General features: G+C 40.9%; 1 protein-coding gene across 1 annotated transcript in view; it reads left to right on the top strand.

The window, feature by feature from the left end:
- Nucleotides 1-18,746, top strand: part of SERPINB5 (serpin family B member 5) — a 70,050-nt gene that overhangs the window by 38,857 nt on the left and 12,447 nt on the right. Inside the window, exons 2-5 of the mRNA XM_030207459.1 lie at nt 2,932-3,109; nt 11,181-11,318; nt 14,351-14,468; nt 16,746-16,888. Of these exons, the coding sequence (XP_030063319.1) occupies nt 2,942-3,109; nt 11,181-11,318; nt 14,351-14,468; nt 16,746-16,888 (567 nt within the window). The 5' untranslated portion in view covers nt 2,932-2,941. The remainder of the gene's footprint in view (nt 1-2,931; nt 3,110-11,180; nt 11,319-14,350; nt 14,469-16,745; nt 16,889-18,746) is intronic.

The raw sequence follows: 18,746 nt of genomic DNA, 5'->3' as shown, positions 1-18,746 counted from the left end.
CTGAAAAATTGTGTCTACTTTTACATGATCTACGTGTAAGCATTCCCAGATGACTAGTTTCGGCAGAGCCGGGCCATTTCCAGTGACTGGCATTGAGTATCCAGGTTTTTCAATGCCAACTAGCACATGACCAGTTAAGTCGATATTCAGACTTAACCGGCCATGGTTTAGCAGGCAAAGATAGGCCTGCTTTTTATGCAGCCTTATTTGACTGCTAAGCCTGACCAGGTAAGTTCTGAATATTGGGACATAACTGGTCATGTCCCCGGAAAGCCCTCAGAACACCTCAACATTGCCAGCTTTATTTTTGACGCTATCCAGGCATTTTCAGTGGTGATAACCGGTTAAATGCCACTGAAAATGACTGGTTATCCACTGAGACACGGGTTAACCAGTCAGCAGCCGTTCCCAGCCAGTTAACTCGCACTGAATATTGGGCCCACAGAGTACATGGACGCATTTCCATTTGCCTCTGAGCAGGTATGAATTTGTGTGAAAGTATTTGTATGTTTTTTGGACATTCAAAGCGATTTAACCGGTCAGAAACGGCCGCTGACTGGTTGAATTGCCTGTTCGGGGCTAATTTTCAGTGAAAATTAGCAGTTAGCACCTAAGTGAAAACCAACTATTTTGGAGCTGTACTGGGGGCGGAGTCGGTATTCAGCATTTAACTGGCCAGGTTAACCACATAAATAGGACTGCATAAAAATCAGTTCTGTCTTTATGTGCTAACCCATATTGACTTAGCTGGCTCCGCAAAAATCGGATATTCAATGCTGAAGCCCGGGCATGGTCTGGCAGTGAATATCCAGGAATAAAGCCGGTGGCAGTCAGCCAAATGCTCATCACCACCAGCTAAATGTTTACCCCTAAATTTATTAGCGGAGTTATAGTACTTGAACATTGTACAGTAAGCTAATACCTCAGCTGAATTTATAAAATAGGTATAAAGGGGGCAAGAATGCAGGGGAATGATTGTATTCCAGTCATTTACACATGCAAGTGACCACCTATGCGAATACATAATCTCTTATAGATTACCAACTAGTGGCAAGTATGCAACATGATTTGAAGGCCTTTGCTAGGGGGTGTACACATGGGCCGAACTTTGGCAAAGTATGGGCGGAGTATGCAAATTATAAAATACTGCCAGTGCTCTGTGTAACATTTAGGTGCAAACATTTACACCAGATGTAGGATTGGTGTAAATGATCATACTTAAATGTAAGCGTATTATCTGCCACTGTACTATAAAAAATGTAGGTACTTATCTTATAGAATCAGCTTAAACAGTGCCTTTAGTTGCTCCCTGATTCTTTACAAACTACTACATTTGAGGGTCTATGTACTCATGGGCATTAAATACCAGATTATGTTCAAACTGTTAACCCTTTCTGTTTTAGAATTACCCTCCACATGGGCACTTTTCTGAGAATATCTATACGTGCCATGTTATGAAATTACCTCCATTATGTCTATGTAAAGAACAAGTTTAATATCCAAAAAGTATGATACACAATTATTTTATTTATTTGGATCTTGTTCACACCTTTTTCACTGGTAGCTCAAGGTGAGTTACATTCAGGTATAGTGGGTATTTCTCTGTCCCTGGATGACTCACAATCTAGATTTGTTGATGAGGCAATGGAGGGTTAAGTGACTTGCTCAAGATCACAAGGAGCAGCAGTGGGATTTGAACCGGCCACCTGCAGGTGTTAAGCCTGGTGCTCTAACCATTAGGTTACTTCTCCATAGATTTTTCTGTGATGGTTGATTTTGGGGTAAGGATAATTGGTGAGTTTAATTATCACGTGTAAGGGAGTCCTCTAGGGCCCTAAAAGATAACTGAGTGGGACTTAAGGTTGAGGGATCAGTTAGGGCACAGAACACCTTTGCACTGGCCCTGAAGGTTGTCTTTCATTAACAGTAGTAGAAGTTGTAGAAAATATAAACGTACATGGTAAGAGGACAAATAATAAAGAGGTGGAGTCAGTAATGTCTCAGGTAGACTAGCTAGAATAAACTGGAAGATAGAGAGAGAGAGAAAGACGGCACTCCGAATGTACGAAGGGAGCTTATGGCACAGGATGGGACAAGTAGAGAGAAAGTCTGAAATGTAATGTGGCTTGCATAGTGCAGCAATTGCAGAGAAGAGCAGATGATTTAGAATGAAAAGGCATAAGAAGACAAAAAGATGTGGGCATGAATAAGCAGGTCTAGATTTAGGCTTATGTAACTGGCAAATGCCTGGGGCATCAGAGTTTGAAGGCATCAAATATCCAAGCTAAAGAGAAGCCTGCTCCTGCTTATTTTAAGCTCATGCCCTGCTTAAAGGGGTGCCACTATGACACAATGGCCTTCCTCTCTTGGCTCTCCAATCTTTGAGATCTCTTGCACTCTGAGATCTGCTCTCTGGTCATGTTTGTATGTGCCAAAATCTTAAAACCAGCCCTGGGAGCAAATGCATTTGCAGGAAAAGGTTAGCAGTTTGAATATCATCTGGGATTTTGATGCCTATGAATAAATGTCTGAATTAACTTTCTTTGGGAAGTAATTTTGAAAGAAATAGGGAGCAACTCAGCAGTATAATTCATTGTTGCATCTTGGTAGCCCCTGTTGATTATAGAAGCACACGCTGGTGTTAATGAGATAATTGTCTTCTCACATCATTACTAGAAAACATTGGTAGCTGCTAATGGAATTACAGAATTTTCCATTGCCACAAAATTTCTCTTGTCCTGCTAGACTTTCTGTAGCAAACCACTATATATCTTAATGTTACATTCATGGGACCTTCCTCATTATTATTATTATTATTATTTTTTTCTCTATAGGATCCTTTCTGAATAAGACCCAAGAGTTGAAATGGTTTGAAAAAAATAATGTTCTGGACATAATACTTTTAGTTCAATCTTTGCTTTCGTTTTCTAGGTTTTAAAAAATGGATGCTTTACGCTTGGGGAACACTGCACTGGCAATTGACATCTACAAAAAGCTTGCTGAGCAACATAAAACAGATAATATAATTTTTTCTCCACTGTGCATTTCCACTTCCCTGGCACTGGCACGTAAAGGTTCAAAAGGCAATACAACAACCCAGCTGGATCAGGTGAGCCTAATTCAATTATCCTCAAAATGTTTTATATTCTCATCACTTATAGAATTGCCCCCTTTCCCCAGGATTCTATATATGGTGCATGGAGACACACTATGTAGGCACTTCAATTGGTTAGCGCACCACTTAGTCTTGATAATTGGCTGCTAATGACCAATTATCAACATTAATTGACCATAATTGGAATTTACGCATGTGCTTTGCTAGGCATATGCTCTAAGGAAGTGCATATAAATGTCTAGGATAAAAGACTAAATGGGCATGTATACCCCAAAATGTTTCCACCTAGGCACCTAGGGGTCAATATTCAAACAATGTAACTGTCCAGAAACAGCTCCTGGCCAGTTGAATCACTTGTTTGATCACTGAATATGATTGGATATCCCCAGTTAGTGCTGCTCAAGTCAAAACTGCCTATTCTGGGGGCAGAGTCAGCACTTGGTGGGTTAAGTGCCAATAGACAGCACTTACCCAGCCAAGGTAACTGCAAGAACAGGACCACAAAAAAGTCAGACCTATCTATGTGATTCGCCATAGCTGATTAAGTTCTGAGTACTGCACTTAACTGGCTATGGTTTTGCTAGCTCAGTAAACCTGGAAATTCAATGCTGAAGCCTGGACATGGACTGGCATTGAAATTTTGGGTATTACACCAGTGGCGGTCAGCAAAATGCTGAGCACTGCAGGCTGAATATTGACACTTACTTTTTTTTTATAGAATACTAGCAGAAGTGGCAAAAAGACGCAATCACTTATAGCAGCCCTATAGCTGGTGTAAATGCTCACTCCTCAATGTTAGCAGTACCTATGTAAATGATGGAATGCTATAATTTGTGTAAATACTTGTGTGTTCTGCCCATGCTCCACCAATGTGGGAAACCCACCAGCAAAGTATGCGCCATCTAAAAGTAGCACGTATTTTTCCACTAGTCGGAGAAACTAAACAAATTCTCTGTAACCTTGGAGGATGTAATGGGTCAGTTCAGCAAGCTGAAGAGTAGTAAATCACCGGGACCTGATGGTATTCATCCCAGAGTATTAATAGAACTAAAAAATGAACTTGCGGAGCTACTGTTAGAAATATGCAATCTGTCCCTAAAATCGAGTGTAATACCGGAAGACTGGAGGGTAGCCAATGTTACTCCGATTTTTAAGAAGGGTTCCAGAGGAGATCCGGGAATTATAGACCGGTGAGTCTGACGTCGGTGCCGGGCAAGATGGTGGAGGCTATTATTAAGAATAAAATTGCAGAGCATATACAAAAACATGGACTGATGAGACAAAGTCAGCACGGATTTAGTGAAGGGAAGTCTTGCCTCACCAATCTAATGCATTTTTTTGAGGGGGTAAGCAAACATGTGGACAATGGGGAGCCGGTTGATATTGTATATCTGGATTTTCAGAAGGCGTTTGACAAAGTGCCGCACGAAAGACTCCTGAAGAAATTGCAGAGTCATGGAATCGGAGGTAGGGTATTATTATGGATTAAGAACTGGTTGAAAGATAGGAAGCAGAGAGTAGGATTGCGTGGCCAGTATTCTCAGTGGAGGAGGGTAGTTAGTGGGGTCCCGCAGGGGTCTGTGCTGGGTCCGTTGCTTTTTAATGTATTTATAAATGACCTAGAGATGGGAATAACTAGTGAGGTAATTAAATTCGCCGATGACACAAAATTATTCAGGGTCGTCAAGTCGCAGGAGGAATGTGAACGATTACAGGAGGACCTTGCGAGACTGGGAGAATGGGCGTGCAAGTGGCAGATGAAGTTCAATGTTGACAAGTGCAAAGTGATGCATGTGGGTAAGAGGAACCCGAATTATAGCTACGTCTTGCAAGGTTCCGCGTTAGGAGTTACGGATCAAGAAAGGGATCTGGGTGTCGTCGTCGATGATACGCTGAAACCTTCTGCTCAGTGTGCTGCTGCGGCTAGGAAAGCGAATAGAATGTTGGGTGTTATTAAGAAGGGTATGGAGTCCAGGTGTGCGGATGTTATAATGCCGTTGTATCGCTCCATGGTGCGACCGCACCTGGAGTATTGTGTTCAGTACTGGTCTCCGTATCTCAAAAAAGATATAGTAGAATTGGAAAAGGTACAGCGAAGGGCGACGAAAATGATAGTGGGGATGGGACGACTTTCCTATGAAGAGAGGCTGAGAAGGCTAGGGCTTTTCAGCTTGGAGAAGAGACGGCTGAGGGGAGATATGATAGAAGTGTATAAAATAATGAGTGGAATGGATCGGGTGGATGTGAAGCGACTGTTCACGCTATCCAAAAATACTAGGACTAGAGGGCATGAGTTGAAGCTACAGTGTGGTAAATTTAAAACGAATCGGAGAAAATTTTTCTTCACCCAACGTGTAATTAGACTCTGGAATTCATTGCCGGAGAACGTGGTACGGGCGGTTAGCTTGACGGAGTTTAAAAAGGGGTTAGATAGATTCCTAAAGGACAAGTCCATAGACCGCTATTAAATGGACTGGAAAAATTCCTCATTTTTAGGTACAACTTGTCTGGAATGTTTTTACGTTTGGGGAGCGTGCCAGGTGCCCTTGACCTGGATTGGCCACTGTCGGTGACAGGATGCTGGGCTAGATGGACCTTTGGTCTTTCCCAGTATGGCACTACTTATGTACTTATGTACTTATGGTATTCTGAAGAGGTCACTTACATGTGTGACTAGAATACTGCCAATTCCTCAAGTTTTTGCTAATAAAACTAGATGACTCCATACAGAACTACCTCCTTTATGCCTTCAAGTAGGTACTAATACAGTTGCCCAGTAGTATATACACATAAAAGTAGCCAATCAGAAAACGTAGCATCCACTTTTATATTATATACCCATAGGCATTCCTGGTTGCAAAGCAGGGTTGGAATCCACATCCATGTGTATATTTTATAAACTAGATGAAAAAGCACCAATTCTTTCTGGCATATGTGGAGGGGCATTTTCGAAAGGGACATCCAAGTTTTGATTTGGACGTCCTTGCAAAACGTCCCGATCCAGGGGCAGGGAAACCCGTATTTTTGAAACAAGATGGACATCCATCTTTTGTTTTGAAAATACCATCAGGGATGTCCAAATCCTTAAATTTGGTCATCCTTACAGATGGACCTCCCTAGACATGGACGTTTCTGATTTTCAGCGATTTTCGAAACCAAAGACGTCCATGTCAGAAATGACCAAATGCAAGCCATTTGGTCGTGGGAGGAGTCAGCATTTCTAGTGCACTGGTCCCCCTGACATGCCAGGACACCAACTGGGCACCCTAGGGGGCACTGCAGTGGTCTTCATAAATTGCTCCCAGGTACATAGCCTTTACCTTGTGTGCTGAGCCCCCCAAACCCCAACTGTATACCACTACCATAGTCATCTGGTCAGTTCGGGCACCTTTTTGTGCCTTAGTCATAATAAAAACAGGTTTGGGTGAAAACGTCCAAGTGTTCATCAGGGACGTCCTTCTTTTTTTTCCATTATGGGGCAATGACGTCCAAGTGTTAGGCACGCCCAAGTTCCACCTTCGCTACACCTCCGACAAGCCCCCTTGAACTTTGGCCGTCCCTGCGACGGAGTGCAGTTGGGGACATCCAAAATAGGCTTTCACTTATACTGATTTGGACGTTTCTTAAAGAAGGACGTCCATCTTCTTATTTATGTCAAAAAATGGGCGTACTTCTCTTTTGAAAATGAGCCCAATAGTCTCCTGGATTCTATAAATGGTGCAGAAATTTCTGGGTGCACAATTGCGTACGATCCTGAGATGTGAACACAACTAAATTGGCTAATGAGCCAACTGGCACTAATAATTGGGAGCTATCAATTATTGACTTTAATTGGCAACATTTTGGATTTTTGTGCGCATCTTGCTGCACACTATTTTCTGAGGATCTGCATGCACAATTAAAAAGGGGACGTGGCCATGGCCGGCTCAGGGGCATTCACTAAAGATGTGCAGAGAAAACCGGAAATCTACACCTAACATAAGCACAGGGATTTATACCTGGTTTTAGTTGGCATAAATCCTCGTGCCCAAAGTTGGGCACAGATCCCAGTGCTATGTGCTAATCTTTACAGGGCACCCAACCCAGAGTACCCTTTATAAAACACCATTCAGCGCCGATTTTCTTTTGGTGCCAATGTAGTCCAATGCGACTCCTCTCTTAGAGAAGCTGTAACTTTGTGTGGGAGCTTTCAGGTAAGCTATTTTATAAAGGCAGATAGGCGTACATGTTATGTTTATAAAATTGATATAGAATATACAGCTATGCGTCTTTCATGTCTAGTTGCCTTGTAATACAATTACCCTCAAAGAAGGCAACTTTCAAACAAACTGCATGTGTAAAGTCTGCAGGAGCTCTTTACCTCAATTTTTAAAGGGTTTAATTTCTCTCTGAATATTGGCTTGGGAAAGTATACACATAGATGTGCACCTGCTACTTGTGTGGGTCCTTTTTCCATGAAACATTTGGGTACACTTTTGGAAATTCATGCAAGTGTTACCTCCACTCCAACTCCTAACCAATTATCTTGCCCAAAAGATGGGTATGTGCTGATGTGTTGGAAGAAATTTGCAAAAGCCTCATTTCAACACGTAAAACTTAGTTTTATGCATAGAAATACCTTTGAAACTTGGCCTGAAATAATTTAGACTGATTTTCAAAGGATTTAGGAGCCTAACTTTGGGGGTTAGGGGACTAATATTCACACTTCAAGCTGCCACCTACACAAAAATGGATGATTGATCTGCTTTTTGTTATGCACCCTATTCAGCTGGATATGCAGTTCTGTATTTAAATGGATAACTTATCTGTTTACTTTAGGATAGCTTTTTTTGAGGTTCTACTGGTTCTACTAAATGGATAAGGTTATTGGATAGTGGCTGAATGTTATCATTATTTGGATAACTTTGATCCTTGTCCCTGGAATCCCCCCTCACAGTTTCCTTTTCCTAATGTGACAAAGTTTGGCTAGAGTTGTTTGAGTAAAATGTATCTGTTAGTAAACGTAACATTTTTAAACAAACATAAGAATTGCCCTACTAGGTCTGACCAAGGGATCATCTAGCCCAGTATCCAACAGTGGCCAGTCCAGATTACAAGTAGTTAGCATCCAATGCTAAGAATATATATCTATTTCTATATTTATCTATATATATCTTTTTCAGTATCAATCCTATAAGCCCAAATTGATACGTGCTGAGTACATTTGCACAAACAGGGAAGGCAGCACATTGGCACTTCCCTTCCTTTTCACACATTATACCCAAACAGCACATGACAAATCATTTAAGAAGAAGAGTGGATTTATTATGGCCGCAGCATTGAACTCTTAACATACAAATGCAGCTTACAGTGCAATGCAATTATACACATGAGCTCATGACAGTATTCTATCTAATGGACTCAAAGCAGAAAATTGCACCACAATATTTTGCTGAATTGCTTAATCACACTATGTTATCTTGAGATACACAATTAATCTTTATGCATATCACTTTAATTCAGCCATACAACTGTGTGGAACATGAACCTCAGTCATACCGCACTGCATCTATCAGTTCATATGGAGAGACTTATGTAACACAATCGTCATCAGGCAATTAAACTGGAGTTTGTAAAGGAAAGAGCTAATAACAAAAGACTGGGAAGAAAAGAAGTTATTTTGATCCCTCTATGTTCCTGTTATATATATAAAGCAGAACACATGGCTCTGCTCTGGCTCACTCTCTTTCTCTCTCTTTCTGCACACACACATCTTCAGCCACCACAGCCCCTGGCTCTGGCCCCCCTTTCTCCTTCAGCCCTACCCCAAAGCATTCTCTCTCAGAGCATGTGGCTCTGCTTTCTTAGGCTCTTTCTCTGCACACCCACATCTTCAGCCCTACCCCAAGGCTTCTCTCTTTCTCTGCATCCCCTCATTCTTACTTTTCTCTCATTGATTCTCATCTAAACACACACCCCGATACAGCATTGCAATATTTATCTGTACTAAGTGCTGTGAGCCTATATATATATATATATGCAAATATAATATACTTTCTATCCAAACCCATTTGGATTGTGCATTGTTGAAAACCCACTGCCTCTACGGACTGGACCTGGGACCATACCTAGACAACGAATGCTGACATATACTCCAGTTTAATTTCCTGATGCAAGAAAGGTGAGCATTTTCACAGTTTTTACTCTTTGAAGTCACTAGTTTTGGAGCCTATCTGTGTGGCTTTCTTTGTTCTCAGAGTGCCCTGCTCCCAGATGCCCACAGAGGACAAAGATATATTAATTAGGGGTAATTGAGAAACAAAAGGGCTAGCAGGCAGCTGGGCAACATTTGGTCCATTTGCCATCCTCTGAGCTTCCTGAGGCGGGGGGGGGGGGGGGGGGGAGTTATCAGAAGCTGGTTTCATAATCCTGACATCCAGCAATCCTGACACCAGGTACTTGTGACCTTGATTGGCCATTGTTGGAAACAGGATACTGGGCTTGATTTTCCACTATGGAAATGCTTATGTTCTTATTTTAGGCACTAATCCCCCTGCTTACTAAGCTGCAATGCAGCTATCGTTGTGCTAATGCTGACACAGCCCTTCACTCTGAATGGGCTGTATTGGCATTGCCGCGTGGCTTAGTACACAGGGGGGTAAATATAGTTAAATGATATCATTCCAAATTTAGCTGAAATTTAGGTGAATTTTCAGCTGAAAATTTAGGACTGTAAGTTTGTCTACAAAGTCACCTAACATGGCTTCTTAAATTTCGGAGCTCAGCTTTTTTGCATATCTGTCTTTTTATTCCCCATATAACTCAGGGGCCCTTTTACTACAGGGAATTAAGCCCTTAACGTGTGGCTAATGCAGAGATCAGGAAACCAAACAACCATGTTAAGGGGTTTTATGATAATTTTCCTGTTTCCACATATTAAACCAGACATTTCTGCATTTTCCAGATTTTTTAAAAACTTTATTTTTAGCATATTTTGTAACAATAAACACAAGCATAAACGTGTTAAAGGAAAACAGAGATAGGAATATAATCACTGAAAAATTAGTACACAGACAAAACAAAATCACTTATATCACTCTTCCTCAGACCACCATGAAGGGATTGGAGGGAGTGGAAAAAGAAGACAAGGAGATCATAAAGAAGGAGAAACACAAAATTTTTAGAGTAGTCATCATGTGATTATATCCCACCGATTATATTATCACCTTAATAATCCTTATGATAAATTTTTCAAGTCCAGAAAAGTTCAAAGTTCTTCCGGAACAAATAAGATATACTTAATCTCAGTGTCTCGCACCAAACATTTAAATAAATAGCTTAAGAAAAACGTTGCTTCATGATCTTTAGTTTCCCTCATAGCAAGAAAAACTTTCCTACGTTCTTGTGTAATTTTGATAATGTCTGGATAAATCCAGACTCTCTGACCATAAAACATAGACTGAGTGCAATGAAAATATAGTCTTAATACTGCATTCATTAAGATCTTGTTCAAAAACAAAGGCGAAAGTAAAGTAGACCTTTCTACTATTTCGGATGTAGATTTTTCTAACAAAGCTGTAAAATCATTTAAGTCCATTTTCTACCCTTGAACATTCTCTCCTGAATATTCAGCTGGTGATTTCTTTGAGGAAATATAATAGATTTGATTCAATGGAGGAATGGCTTCAGGGATAAATTTCAAATTTTCAACCAAATACTTTTTAAACATATTGCCAGGGGACCCATTTACCACCTCCTAAATAAGAGGTGGTAAATGGTCCCAGATTAACTCTTAAAAGGTACCATGTGCTAATGGGCACATCAGTGCATGACCTGCAATAAATATTAACGAGAACACCCCCAAAATTCAATTTACTGTGTGGTAAAGTCCTGCGTAAAGCTTAAGTGCATTTTAGGCAAAGGGTCCCTTAATGCTTTCTTATAGAAGATGCTTAAAGTATCTTTTTAAGTTTTGCCTGTTATTTATTATTGAATATGTACAGGACATTATTGTTATTATTTGTGGTACATATGTATGTGCTTGTTAAATTGTTAATTCTTACCAGTTTTACATTTCTGTAACCAGGTTCTTCACGTGGAAAAAGTCAAAGATGTTGATTTTGGATTCCAAACAATTACCTCCGACCTATCAAAAATTAGCTCATTTTATTCACTGAAACTGGTTGAACGACTCTATGTTGAAAAGACTCTGAACCCTCTCACAGTAAGTGCTTAACTTCCCTCACCCAGTGAGAAGAAAATAATTCAAATGATTGCTTGTATGATATTTTTATGCCACCTGTTAATTTTACAATTATCTGCATGAGGTTAAGTTATATATATTAAGTTCCATTTTGCATAGGATGCTGAGGTAGGAATTGGACATCCAGCTCAGAATGTTCACAGTTCTTCAGGTATTTTACAAAAGGCTCTGCTGAACACAGATCCCTTGATATTCAGAACAATTTAAATGGGCAAAAGAGGTTTTGGTTTACTTAAATTGCTCCTGGCTGCCCACCCACTGATATTCAGCAGGAATTAACTGGGCAGTGTTGCTGAATATTGGGTCTGACCACCTATAAAAAATGGGCAGGTCAAGCGCAGTACAGGGACAGCATTGGAGGGGGCGAGCTGGCAATTATATGGCTACCGGGACCCACATAACTGTTTGAGATGCTTATGCCCTCCAATTTCCTCCCCCAAAGCAATTCCCCCTCTTACCTATCTACCCACCTGTAGCAGCTCCCCTCCTCCAGATTCTCCCTTCTACAATAACCCTCCTCTGGCACAGGTCACAACCCCCCTTCCACACCATGGTCCCAATAGGCCTCCCTAGACCTACCTGGGATCCCTGGTGGTCCAGTGGTGGTGGGGGCAGAAGTGAACCTTACTCACTCTTGTCCTAGCAAAATGGCTGCCATGGTACTGTTTTGGGAGGAGATGCATATAGGAACATAGTAACATAGTAGATGACAGCAGAGAAAGATGTGTACGGTCCATCCAATCTGCCCAAAAAGATAAGCTCATGTGTGCTACTTTATATGTATACCTGACCTTGATTTGGATCTGCCATTTCCAGGGCACAGACTGTAGAAGTCTGCCCAGCGCTAGCCCTGCTTCCTAACCACTAGGCCCGCCTCCCAACCACCGGTGCTGCCACCTAATCTCTGCTAAGCTTCTGAGGATCCATTTCTTCTGAACAGGATTCCTTTATGCTTATCCCACATATTTTTGAATTCCGTTACCATTTTCATCTCCACTACCTCCTGCAGGAGGGCATTCCAAGTATCCACCACTCTGCCCGTGATAAAATACTTCCTGACATTTTTCTTGAGTCTGCCCCACTTCAACCTCATTTCATGTCCTCTAGTTCTACCGCCTTCCCGTATCCGGACAAGGTTTGTTTGCGGATTAGTACCAGATGCAGAAAGACTATCCACCTTATAATTGAAAGAGAAAAACGCCCTCCCACCACAAACAATGATGTTTCACAACTTTTTATTTTCACCCTCAAATGTCATACCCACCTCCCTGGCAGCAGTATGCAGGTCCCTGGAGCAGTTGTTAGGGGGTGCAGTGGACTTCAGGCAGGTGGACCCAGGCCCATCCCCCCCTACCTGTTACAATTGTGCTGCTTAATGCTTAGTCGTCCAACCCTCCCAAACCCACTATACCCACATGTAGATGCCCCCCTTCACCCCTTAGGGCTATAGTAATGGTGTAGACTTGTGGGCAGTGGGTTTTGAGGGGGATTTGGGGGGCTCAACACACAAGAGAAGGGTGCTATGCACCTGCGAGCTCTTTTACCTTTTTTTTTGTTTTTGTAAAAGTGCCCCCTAGGGTGTCCGGTTGGTGTCCTGGCATGTGAGGGGGACCAGTGCACTACGAATCCTGGCCCCTCCCACGAACAAATGCCTTGGATTTATTCGTTTTTGAGCTGGGCGCTTTCATTTTCCATTATCACTGAAAAACAAAAACGCCCAGCTCACAAATTGTCGAATAAAACATGGACGTCTATTTTTTTTGAAAATACGGTTCGGTCCGCCCCTTCACGGACCCGTTCTCGGAGATAAACGCCCATGGAGATAGACGTTTTCGTTCAATTATGCCCCTCCACGCCAATCAGTCAGGCTAGGGCGGAGCCCTAGAAGCCTGGTGGGAGCCATGCCTGACTTATAAAAATAACCCTTCCTTAGTGGAGAAAGGCAGTAGAAGGAATGGACGGCTAACATCTAGGGCTGGAGAATCCTATTCCCTGCAGGTGAAAGCCTCCCCTCTTTTACTAAAACTACACTGGCTTCCTATAAATGATAGGATCACCTATAAAATCTACATATTTGTCCATCAAATCTTATAATGCAACACTTAATTAAATTGTCATCAAGCAATCAATAACCTCAAGAGAATATCTCACACTCCACTACCCTAGTTACAAGAAATTGCTATACATATCAATCCATGCTGCGGGCTTTAGATACCAGAGAACTAAGTTATGGAATTCATTACCTAAACAATTGAGGTATATAAATTATTATTTAAGGTTTTGCAAATTATTAAAAGCCTTCCTGTTAAGCACATCTCTTATTAAGAAACAAACTGACATTTCTATATTTGTCAGCCTGTTTTTCCATTCCTCAATAACTAAGTTTGTATTTGCTTCATTGTAACATTCTTATATACAAAGAGTCATGCAACTTATCTGATTGTAGTCTATATTGATGTTTTCTTATATGTAAGCCACATTGAACTCAATCTTGTTTGGGATAATGTGGTATTCAAATGTTACAAATAAATTAAATAAATATACTCAGGAAAGGTGAATGTCATAACCTGGGTATCCCATTTCCCACATTTAGGCCCTACGCAAATTTGGGGCATTTATTTAGTACTGAGTAGGTTTAATTTCTCATTTTAGATATTTACTTTTGACTTGTGGTTCATTTTATGTATGAATGCCATTCTCTATGTATTTCATCTTGCAAAAATATATGCACTTATCCAGTTAGTGCTGGATCTAAGATAACTGCTTCTGTTATAGTTCTTAAATTGAGTAAGTCTGCTTAGGCTTTCCTGTGTTTTAAATGCAAACAATAATAACAGAACTTATTAATGCATTAAAACTAATTATAGTAATTTGTTGTACTTTTGTTCCTTTTTAAGTCAAACATCTGCCATATGACAACTGATGAATAAGAATTATTTATATTATTAATAATTAATAATGTGGTCATTCTTATATGTTGATCTCACCTTCAGGATTTTGTGAATTCCTCCAAGAAACCTTATCCATCCATACTGGAGACAGTAGACTTTAGCTGTCAACCAGAAGAAACCAGACAGCAGATTAACAATTCTGTTAAAGAGCTAACTGATGGCAAGTACTGTGTAACTTATCCACCCTTCTTTGTCCTTATACTAAGGGTGTCTTCCAGCTAGGGTTACCATATGGCTCCAGAAAAAGGAGGACGGATTGAGCCAGCCGGGTTTTACTTCCATTGCTTTCCATTGAAAGCAATGGGCAATTACTTCGATTGAAAGCAATTACTTCCATTGAAAGCAATTGCTTTCCATTGAAAGCAATGGAAGTAAAACCCGGCTGGCTCAATCCGTCCTCCTTTTTCTGGAGCCATATGGTAACCCTACTTCCAGCTATAGACTATTCATGTTTGACCACCTGTCAGAGCCCATTCTTTATTCTTTATGGTTTTAATTGGGAAGTGTGGTTGAAAAATCAAGCTGCCACTGGTGTGTATTTTATCTCCTCTGTTTGGGAACTTGACACAGTTACACTGCTACTGTTTACAAATCTGCTTAGTCATAGTGTGAGTTTGAAGCCCTCTACCATTCTGGGCCAATGATTTTATGCTTAGATTAATATACAAGTTTGCCACAAACAGGGCAGGTGGCACCTTGGCATTCTCCCTTCATCCTTCCACACAGCCCATAAACCCACACATGACAAACTGTCCATGAAGAAGAGAGGAATTTATTATGGCTTCAGCATTCTATTACTTTATATAACAATATATAGCAATCAAATATATGGATAGATAAAATATAGGAATGAATATTCTATGTTGAGCATTTTTGTGCAGGGTGTCTAGCCTTCTGACTCACACAACGCTACCAAGTTCTGCCCTACTCATGATGTACCTTTCCTGCTCTGCCTGAGGCATATACCATTGATATCCCAAGGTGCTACCATCACATCCTTGATGAGGAGTTGCCGTAAAAGCACATCCCCTTTTAAACATTGACTCTCTTTCTTGATGCCTTCAGCCTCCCCATCCCGTCCGAGTCTGAGGTAGGCACCACCAACTTTCTGTTATGCTGGCACTGGTCCCCTTCCATACGAGAGAGGGATCGCCCATGGTTTTAACATCACCTATGCCACTGCTAGCATGTCACAACACAACTTACATTTGACTACTGTTACAGCTTGAATTGGTCAATTGTGCTCAATTAGGCTAGGACCCATCGCCACTGCCCAAGACAGTGACACTTCTCTTGTTGCGGTCTCCCCATCCCCCCTACTCCTAGCTGCAGCCATTCCTTTTCTCATGGACTCGCAAAGTCCAGAGATAAAGATCTGTAGCCCCATTTAAGGGTCAACTGCACTGTACTATATGGTTCAGTATACATGTGCCTCCCTCCCATATATCAAAGTATCACTAAGTAGGCATCTGAAGAACACTTGAGCACTCTTGCTTATAGCTGCAACCCAGTTATTTCACAGCTATATATGTGTATATGTTTATACTGCACCTTGTCCCAGATGGCAACAATTTGGCTGGAGTTTAGAGTTTGTGAGCCACCTGAGAAAGCAATAGGACATGGAATAAAATGAGTATTGGAAGGCTTTAATACATAGGATAAACATAAGAACATAAGCACTGCCATACTGGGAAAAGACCAATGGTCCATCAAGCCCAGCATCCTGTCTCCAACAGCGGCTAATCCAGGCTTCAAGAACCCGGCAACCCCCCGCCCCCCCCCAAAATTAATAATGTTCAATGGACTTTTCCCTCAGGAATCTGTCCAAACCCCCTTTAAACTCCGTAAGGCCAGCTGCTGTCACTACATTCTCCGGCAACGAGTTCCAGATTCCAACTACACGCTGAGTAAAGAAAAACTTTCTCCTGTTTGTTTTAAATCTACCATATTCTAGCTTTATCTTGTGTCCCCTGGTTCTATTGTTTGAAAGTGTAAACAAACACTTCACATCTGTCCGCTCTACTCCACTCATTATCTTGTAGACTTCTATCATATCACCCCTCAGCTGCTTTTTCTCCAAGCTGAAGAGTCCTAACTTTCTCAGCCTTTCCTCTTAGGGAAGTCGTTCCATCCCCTTTTGTTAATCCAAGATGATTAGTTTTATGTGCATTGTTTGTTACATGTCTTCATATGGTCTACAAGTTTCATAACTGGTTTAGAAATGTAACAATTATGTTTGTTGAAAAGTTGATTAATTGCCAAATCTGGAACATACCAAGTCTAGATGATGTACAATATAAAATCATCAAAAGAAAGAAAAGAATTTAAACAAAAAACAGGCAGATAGACATGCAACCACCCAGAGAAATAGAAATCAGCATACAAACAATTAGGTCTTAAACCATCAGTGACAAATCGTACTGATTGCTTTTTGTAGGCAAAATTGAGAACATGCTGGAAGAAGGAAGTGTGAATGCAGAAACTAAGCTTTTTCTACTGAATGCTGCCTACTTTACGGGAAACTGGATGACAAAATTCACTGAAAGTGAAACAAAAGAAACACCATTCCGAATTAGTAAGGTATGTGAAAATGTCCGCAAACATCTGATCTTAGTAACAGCCTGCTGAAGTAATAAGTATTTAAGATGGGAGATTCTCAAGATGGCTGAGGTTTCAAAAATCACACACAGAGAGGGTATGAAGTACAAGACAAAGTCCAAAACAGCAAAAAAAGAAAGCACCAACAGCCTTCAAAACAGGGACCCAAATCCCTGGTTGTAAGGATCCCATTCCTCATAATCCAGAAACAAATCCAGATTATGAGGGACTATTTCGCATTTGACTGTGAGGTATAGAGGATTAAACGCAGTGTACATCGTGCGGGATCCTTACAACTAGGATTGCTCAAGAAAAACCCTTTGACCCCTGATGCAGGCGTTGTGCACCGAAACATGGCCCATGTCGGGTCACCAATACAAGATTGTTGTTCAGGCTACATTATTAAAAGGATCTGTGTCCCTATTTTGAAGGCTCTTGGTGCTTTCTTTTTGCTGTTTTGAGGTTTCAAAAATGCCTTAGTAAAGGCCAACTAGAAGGTTATAGTTCATATCTTACTGGACCAAATTAAAAATATTGCTGATCAGCTGCCAAGAGATATACTCCATCAGGTCAAAGCAAAATGAGCAAGTTAATGCAGAGGATGATTCAACCGAAATATACAAGTAAATCACAGGATTAGGATAAAATTGTGTGTGTGGTGGTGGTTGTGTGTGTGTGTGGGGGGGGGGGGGGGGGGGAGTATGTGTCAAGTGTAGCAATGTAGTAAAAAGACTGGCAGAAGGACAAAAGGGGAAATATTCAGCTGCCTCGGCAATGTTTGATTTATCTGATTATTTATATGCCTGATGTACTATAGTCCCATCTGCTTAAGTTAGGATTCCTATTTGTGCAGTCTTGCTAATTGGATAAAGTTATCCAGGTAGTGGCTGCACATCTCCCCATCTGGATATAACTATTTGGCATGCCCCTGGTCTGTCTTTTGCCTCTCCCTTTCCTATACAGATACTTTTTGATTGGATAACAAGTTGTCTAAACAAGTTATCCATGAGCCAGCCTGAAATTTTTTATAAAAGGACTTAATGGAGTGGCCTAGTGGTTAGGGTGGTGGACTTTGGTCCTGAGGAACTGAGTTCAATTCCCACTTCAAGCATAGGCAGCTCCTTGTGACTCTGGGCAAGTCACTTAACCATCCATTGCCCAATGTAAGCTGCATTGAGCCTGCCATGAGTGGGAAAGTGTGGGGTACAAATGTAAAAAAAAAAAAAAAACTCCAACAAGATTAAGGAGGGAATTCCAAGGCACCAGCAAAATTCAGCACTAAGCATGTTCCTTATATAGAATAGCATTTAGAGTGGATCCCACACCTAACTTTTGGGTGCCGTACTTATGCCTGCTAAAACTTGGTGTAATCACCCACATGCATACTTGATAAAACAGGTGCATATGCATGTAGGACTTATGCGGGATAATTTTCAAAGGGAAAATATGCTCATATTTTTCTTTTAAAAATTTGTGTAATGTATGTGTATTTCTGTTGCATGTGTTAGGTGGCCTGTTGGAAAATTGCCTTCTCTGTGTCTCCATACAGCACTGTTTACATCTGGTATGCACTAATTAATAACAATTCTACTAGTAATACACTGTAGACACCATGAAACACTGAGGGGGTTCAAACAGTTCATTGTCATAAGTGAATCTGCATTATATTGGGTCTTCAATGTAGTATGTAATAGCAAAATAAAAATAAAAAAAGTTCAATCCTTGACCATATTATACTTGATCATTTGTTATATTGAGCTGCATTATGTGAGTCTATTGTGTAATAATAATCATCAAAATTTTATGAGAATCTTTGGGTTTGAGGTCCATTTGTGGATGC

This window comes from Microcaecilia unicolor, chromosome 1, assembly GCF_901765095.1.
Source record: "Microcaecilia unicolor chromosome 1, aMicUni1.1, whole genome shotgun sequence".
NCBI classification, from domain to species: Eukaryota; Metazoa; Chordata; class Amphibia; order Gymnophiona; family Siphonopidae; genus Microcaecilia; species Microcaecilia unicolor.
Note: the sequence above shows the minus strand (reverse complement) of the source record. Positions and strands in the feature narration are given on the sequence as shown.